The following is a 7,841-nucleotide window of genomic DNA, read 5'->3' as shown; positions in this document are numbered from 1 at the left end:
TATGTTTTGGAGTATTTTATATAAGCCATTCAGTCATTAATGAATTCAACATACTGAAAGATGTCTGGCAACCTTTCAGCATTTTTACTGAAACCTGTATGCCAGCAGAGAGTAAGCCAGAAATCCTTGCCATCTTTAGACATTTTTGTAGAAAGGTGCATGCACAGAACAAATGAAAGCTTCCTGTAAGGGCAACCTCAATTTTCTTTCCTGAGTCTTTAGTCCCAAGCTGAGCTCCAGGTGAATCACAGGGTTAAGATGTTCATTTCCTCTAGCAGTCTTCCCAACAATATATATATATATATTTCTTTTTAGAAGGGTATTCTACAAGTTTTCTGTTAGCTGCTTTTTCCCAAGTTGCTCTCCACGTTACAGCTTTCTGTGGGCAGAGAAGCCCTCCCCATGTCTGGCCAGATAGGGGAGCATTACTTGGCTTCAGCTTAATAAAGTGCATCGACTTTGACTGAAAATTACACTGATTTCTTGTTTAATTTGAACACCAGCGTTTTATCTAAGACTATATCTACACACATATACTGTTAGAATTCAGGAGGCCAAAGCAGTCTAGACCCCAATTACACTAGCATAGAAACCTCGGGAGCCCTGAATATACTTAATATTTAGAGCAGGAGGACATTTTTGCAGTACTAAATATAAATAAAACCCTCTGCAGAATTACCTAGATCAGTAGAAGCAAACAAATTTGCAACAGGTTAGATATATTACCTATAAAAACATTATTATTGACTAATTTGGGGAAAGAAAGTATAATGACTAGCCTCGGGTCACTTCTGTCTGATAGACAGCAAAAATCAGTATCCACTCCATGTTAACCTTGCCCATGGTCACTAAGTGCAGCCTTGTGAAGTGATGCTGAGGCAATCTTTCAGTCTTTTCCTCTGGAATGACTTACAAGCACTGCACAGATGAAATGAGTTTGGGATGGAGAGGGACCTGTCTGAGAAGATGTGGGCTTGACAAACTCTCAGTACTTGGAACTAGCACTACCGCCCTTGTTTTATTGTCTGGCCGTTGTAGGGATGTCTTGGTCACACCTGAAACTTTCACGGTTTCTATTATAGAAATGACATACCCAGCAGTGAGCAGAGCTTTATGATACTTAAGTGGTTTACACAGCAGAAAAGCTGTTAGCACATCTTCCCTGATCACAACATTCATTTATGCAGTGTCCAGCTCCCGTAAAGCCTGCCGGAGATAATAGGATAACAGGCACGGACCCGTCTGCAGTTCTTATGGCAGGGCCTGATGCTGTGTACTTGGTAGCTGTGTTGTGAGATTTGTGGTACTGGACATTGAATTCCCTCTGTAGTTGACCTGAGACCTGCAATCACACACATTAATGTGCTGTGTGCTTCGTAAGGTTTCCTGGGTGTAATACAATGTACAGCTACAGTGATGACTTGCATCTGCTGTTGAAAAGCTGGGACGCCGTGTGTGAATGCGAGTTCGCCTGACAAAGTTTTTGACACCATAATGTAACGTAGTTTGACTTCACAACAGCACAGCCCAGAAACCGGGTTTGGAACGGATCCTTACCGATGCCTCCAGTAATGTTCACAGTGCAGCAGAGAACGCGCACCAAGCCGTGAATAGTGCCCTGAGATGTTCACAAAATAAATAAGTAAATAAATAAATAAGGGGTTTTGGAAGAACGGCACCTTTAAAGGAGGAGCTTTACTGAGAACTTAACACAGCCACATTTTCTGTGCCACAGGTTTGGGGTTTTGGGTTGGTTTTTTTTTGAGTGTATTTGGGTGGGTTCTTCCGAGCGTCTCCTCAGAGGGAAGCTCACGCCGGCGGCATTACGTGCCGGAGCGGGCTGCCCTGCGGGACGGCTGCCGTCGAGGAAGCCTCCCTGCCTCCCTCCCGGGGGAAGAAGGATCCCTGCCTCCCTCCCGGACCTGCCGGCCGTCCCCCCGGGGCTGCCCGCGGCCTGTCGGCGGGGCCGAGGCGGGGCGGGACGGCGGGGGGCTGGCGCCAGGCGGCGGGCAGCCACTGGCACGGCGGCTCCCGGCTCGCCTCGCCTCCCGCCGCGGGGGATAAAGGCCCCGGGCCCCCGCTCGGCTCCGCGCCGCCGGAGCCGCTGGGCGGGCAGCGAGGGCCGGGCCGGGCCGTGCCGGGCGGCGCAGCCCCCTCCATGCGCCTCGCGGGCGGCGCCGGGTCCCCGCGGGCTGGGGGCTCCCCCCCCGGCAACGGCAGCCGGTGGCGGGCGGCGGAGGGCGGCGGAGGGAGCAGCGGCAGCAGCAGCCCGAGCCCCGAGGAGGCTTGGTCGGGGTCCCCCAACGGCAGCCTGGGCGGCTGGGACCCGTTCGGGCGCGACGAGGAGCTGGCCAAGCTGGAGATCGCCGTGCTGGCCGTCACCTTCGCCGTGGCGGTGGTGGGCAACGGCAGCGTGCTGCTGGCGCTGCGCCGCACGCCGCGCAAGGCGTCCCGCATGCACCTCTTCATCCGGCACCTCAGCCTGGCCGACCTGGTGGTGGCCTTCTTCCAGGTGCTGCCGCAGCTCTGCTGGGAGGTCACGCACCGCTTCCACGGCCCCGACGGGCTCTGCCGGGTCGTCAAGCACCTGCAGGTCTTCGGCATGTTCGCCTCGGCGTACATGCTGGTGGCCATGACCGCCGACCGCTACATCGCCGTGTGCCACCCGCTGAAGACGCTGCAGCAGCCCACCAAGCGCTCCTACGGCATGATCGCGGCCGCCTGGGCGCTCAGCCTGCTGCTCAGCACCCCGCAGTACTTCATCTTCTCCCTCAGCGAGGTGGAGCGCGGCTCGCGGGTCTACGACTGCTGGGCGCACTTCATCATGCCCTGGGGGCCCCGCGCCTATGTCACCTGGATCACGGGCGGCATCTTCGTCGCGCCCGTCCTCATCCTCGCCACCTGCTACGGCTTCATCTGCTACCACATCTGGCGCAACGCCCGCGGCAAGGCGCGGCCGGGGCAGGCGGCGGGCGGCGGGCGGCGGGCGGGCGGCGGCGGGGGAGCCCCGGCCCCGCGGCGGGGGCTGCTGCTCGCCCCCTGTGTCAGCAGCGTCAGGAGCATCTCCCGAGCCAAGATCCGCACCGTCAAGATGACCTTCGTCATCGTCTCGGCGTACATCGTCTGCTGGGCGCCCTTCTTCACCATCCAGATGTGGTCCGTCTGGGACCAGCGCTTCCCGTGGCTCGGTAGGTGGCGGCGGGGGGCGAGGGGGGGACCCGGGATCAGCCGTCCCGACCCGGGCTCAGCCGTCCCGAGAACGGCCCCGACACCCGGGGATGTCCCTGCTGCAGCCCCCGGGGCTGTCCCCGCCGGCACTGCCCGGGCTTTGGAGGTGGGAGCCGGGCACCCAGGGTGCCCCCCTGCCGTCCCACGCCCTGCTCCGGCACACCCTAACGGGGCCGGCGCTTCCGAGCATCGCCTTCTGCCAGCCACCGGCTGCCGCGGCACGGTGGGGACTGGTTCGGGGACGCCTGTCCCGCTGTTAAACCCGGCTGGAAATAGTTGGTGAGCTTCAAGTTGTTGCACGAGGCATGACAGGCAGCGTGGTAACATACACCTGGTTCCTCATGATGAAAAAGGTGCAAATCAAAACGCTGGAAGTCATAATTTCTCGTTATTATTATTATTATTTAATATCCCCAAATTACCACTTATTGTACTGAGATCAGTGATTGCCCCTAATACGTAACTAAAGTCAAGCCTAGGATGCAGGTTTACACAGATAAATAAATGCTTACAGTAGACAAGTAGATGTTTATTTATTTACTTATGTACCTCAAAAGTCACAGAGAGAAATGCAAGGCTGTTTGAACATATGGGTATTTGGTGGGTTTGTTTTGGAGAGATGCTTTAAATCTTACGGAACTGTACAGCACTGAAAATGTACTTCTGTGGTGCTTCAGTCTTTACAAAGAGAGATCACTAATAACTGATTCGACCATATATTTACAGTACTCAATAATTTAACTAATTAGCAAAAGTAGAAGACCATAACTATTCAGCGGCATAGTGCTAACTTCTGTTTGTTCCTTCGGTAACATTTGTTCAACCTCTGAACAAATTTCAGTGTGCAAATGTACCCAGCAAAACCCCGTGTTACTGAAAGCAGTGGGAAAGCTGTGGGAATTTTGCTGTTGCTTCCCAAGGTAACCATTTTTTAAAGCAAAAATCTGAATAAAAACTGTAAAAAGCAAGTCTGTTATTAAAATACAAGCACAGACTTATAAACACATGGATAAACACGGGTGTAAAAGAGCTAAAGCATCATTCCGTGCCTGCGGGCTGTGCTGGATTGCCCTTCACTTGTATCACCGGTTTCTGAAGTCTATTCAGACAAATTCCCATTGACTTCAATGGGAGCTTAGCATAAGTAGGAACTTTCCTGATTATACCCTTATTTGTTTCAAATACCGTTGCTGAAGTCAGTACAGTACCTTGTAGAACTGGGATTATTCAGCAACTGAAAAAGAAAAGAAAAAAAGAGTTAATAGAGCAATTGACTGAAGGCTGAGCATGTTCCTTTGATGGTTAAACCCCTTTCTTTCCCCCCCAGACTCTGAAAACACTGCTACTACAGTCACTGCTCTCTTGGCCAGCCTGAACAGTTGCTGTAACCCGTGGATCTACATGTTCTTCAGCGGGCATCTCCTGCAAGACTGCATACAGAGCTTCCCTTGCTGCCAGAAAGTGAAGCAAACGCTGAGTAAGGAAGATTCGAACAGCAACAGCAGGCGACAGACTTCTTTTACCAACAACAGGAGCCCAACCCACAGCTTGAACACCTGGAGGGAGTCACCCCACTCTAAGTCGACCAGCTTCATCCCCATTCCCACCTGAGAAGACACCGGGCAGGCAGGCCCCGCAGCCCGGTGGCAGCACTCGGGAAGGTTATGGCAGAGCACCTCAAGCTGGTCAGGGGCACCGGTTGTGGCAGCAAGGAATGGCTGAGATGGCCCCAAGATGAAATGCCCTGCCTTGCTCAATAAGCTATTCTGCAGCCTGTAAACTACTGTATGAAACGTATCTGGGACTTGGGCAACCCATCAGGGAGGCACGACAATAATAAAGCAATTATTTTTCTAAATAGAATTTGTTATTAATTGTATTTTTTGTTTCTAAGATAATAAGTGCATTGTTTGCTTGCTCAAAGCAGTAAAAATAGCAGAGTTGACATGCTTTGGGATAACCCCACTCTCTAGCATTAATGCCTATAACTTCTTACACAGAGAAAGAAGATGATAAAAGTTAAGATCACACTTCAGTCGTAAACACAAACAGGAAGGAGTCGGAAGAAAGTCCTAACTGTCCAGATAAGGAACATGATTAGACAGGCTCTAAATTATTGGGAATCTTATTGACCATACTGCTTTATCCATTAAAGCAATTTCAAAATGTTAGTAATTCTCATTTAATGACAACATGTTTCCTTGTGAAGGAAAATCCGTAACTGCTGTCAGTGTCTGCACGTGGATTGTGGAGTTTGATTTTTAGGGTGAAATTTCTTTTTCCCTTCTTGTTGGTGGCAGTTATATGGCATTTTTGTTTGTATTGTTGCACCTACATCTTTATATCTTTTTTAACTATTAAAAATATATTTTGGTAAATTAGTATGGTAAACTATGACTAGCTCAGCACTGTTGCAGACAGACCAAGAAATCTCATCTTGACTACCAGAAATGCTTGCTTTGTGGGAAAGAATCGTATCTTTTGTTTGTTCACAAAGACAGCTAGAATTGAGCCACATTTGTTCTTTAAGCAAAATAGCTCCATAAATTCAGGGGGATGCTCTTTGGTAATGGCTGCAGAATCAGTACATTCCAAGACACAGATTTGAGAATCAAGCTTGCAAATCTTCTGGAAATATGTAAAAATTGTCAATGTTATTTATTACTTTGTGGCAGGTCATGACAATGTAGGCTGTGAAAACAGCGGTAAACTGCAATAAAGTCACCACATCACATGTACTATCAATCAAGCATTCAGAGTGTGCTTGTCTTCACTACAATGCATGCCAAGCCAAATATAGCTCCTACAGCTTCTAAATAATGTTGTGTCTTTCTGTGGATACTGTGCTTTTCCTGGGGAGTGGATTTTGAAGCTCCTTGAGTAATTTCTGCTGAGTTTTCAAAGTCCTGAGAATCTCTTTCAGATGTTCTGCATTTAGAGTAGTGAAACCAAAAAGAGACCTGGTGGTGTTCAGTGGGCATCTGCATGATGCTCTTCCTCTGTTCCGCTTCATTTTCCTCAGCTGTCTGGGTCCTGAAATCCAGTTGTTCCCCTGGAACTGTGCAGGAATCCAGGCACGGTTCCAGCTGGCCCTACAGAGGGCACGTGCACGGCAGGAACCTCAGCAGCACGTTTCTTTTTTTGCCCTCCCTCCCCCAAAGTCAGGCAACCAAGATTGCTTTCCTAATTGCTTAAGGAGAAAAACAAGGGGCTGCAACTATGGCTTTTGCTGAGATTGGTGCTGGCCCCATGCCTCTCTCAATAATGATAGCAGAAATTAATAGACCTAGATGAAAGATAAAACTATATTCTACCCAGCTTCAGGAGCTGCCAGATGTATCACTGACTATTCCTGGCAAAGAAAAACAAATAATATGGCTCAAAAATAAAAAATAAAATAAAATAGAAAACATTTTTGTTGTCACAAAATAAAATAATAGCTCTTTTCTCTACATTTCTTGTCAGCATTTTCTGCTCTCTGCGAGAGCAATCTGTTCTAGTATTTTGTTGGTGGTATCTAAAACACTAGAACCAAACGGACAGCACGGTGGAAGGGCTTTTATTTAGCAGGCTGTCTTTTTGACATGGATATGACAACAGTTCTCACCAGTTATGGGTGAAGGTATATGACAATTAAGTTATATTTTAGTTCAAAAATGCATGCAATGGTGTTGTGTGAGTGTATTTGAGCACATTATATATACTGCATATATTTCACAAGTTGATAAATCACAAATACTGAAATTGCAAATGTTTTAAGTACACTACTCTTTGCCTAGTTTTATATTTGTGTTACTACTTTCTCTGTACATAAAACATGTATTAAAAACAATTAGCTGTACTGACAAAATTTTCATGTTTGCTGAATTATTTTTTTATTAAACTTTTTATTCAAACAGAGATGATGGTGAGAAAACAAGTGCACAATAATACTGATTATAAAACTAAGCAGGGTAATGATCAATAAATAAAAAGAGTAAACCAATTCAAAATGATAATTTTCAATTTCGTCCAAGTATGTTACACAACCTAGGCTTACACTTGGGGCTTGTCAGTGTAAATGTACTCCATGAGTGTTCTGTTTCTGTATTAAATCAATAAAATACTTTTGGACTATTTGGATTCCAGGCATTTTTGTAAATACTGAATTTTGTTTGTTGTTGTTTTTCTTTTTCACATAATTGTAATCTATAATTGATAACAGCACATATTTTTATAATTGTTCATTTTTAGAGCACCATTTTTTTTTTTTTTTTTTTTTTTTTTTTTTAACAGCTGCCTTGGGTTATCATGAGGGCACAGTAATGAGAATGGAAGGATACAAGAAATTGTGAAACCATTGCACGTTTAAAATGTGACAACTTGCTCTAATAAACCTGTATATAATTGATGAGAAACATTGTGTTTCTTTCACCTGACTAGATTTGCATGACCTGACACATCTTTGATGATGCTCCATGTACTTTACAAAATGTGAGATTTCTTCATTAATTTTGATTAATTATTCCATGACTTTAAGTAATTAACAAAATTCATTTTTTTATTATTATTATTTTTTATTTTTTTTTTCTATTACACTTAGAGCAGGAAGGACACGTCCAAAGAAGGGATGT

General features: G+C 46.8%; 1 protein-coding gene across 1 annotated transcript; it reads left to right on the top strand.

Moving 5' to 3' along the window:
• Nucleotides 1-2,018: 2,018 nt before the first annotated feature.
• On the top strand, nucleotides 2,019-7,625 carry AVPR1A (arginine vasopressin receptor 1A). Its single transcript, XM_035315401.1, has 2 exons — nucleotides 2,019-3,188; nucleotides 4,556-7,625. Exons 1-2 carry the CDS (start codon nucleotides 2,159-2,161, stop codon nucleotides 4,837-4,839), a joined length of 1,314 nt encoding a protein of 437 aa, XP_035171292.1. The 5' UTR covers nucleotides 2,019-2,158; the 3' UTR covers nucleotides 4,840-7,625.
• The last annotated feature ends 216 nt before the right edge of the window (nucleotides 7,626-7,841 follow it).

Source organism: Oxyura jamaicensis, chromosome 1 (genome assembly GCF_011077185.1).
Source record: "Oxyura jamaicensis isolate SHBP4307 breed ruddy duck chromosome 1, BPBGC_Ojam_1.0, whole genome shotgun sequence".
Classification (NCBI taxonomy): Eukaryota; Metazoa; Chordata; class Aves; order Anseriformes; family Anatidae; genus Oxyura; species Oxyura jamaicensis.
The sequence above is the reverse complement of the archived record's forward strand: the minus strand, read 5'-3'. Positions and strand labels throughout refer to the sequence as shown.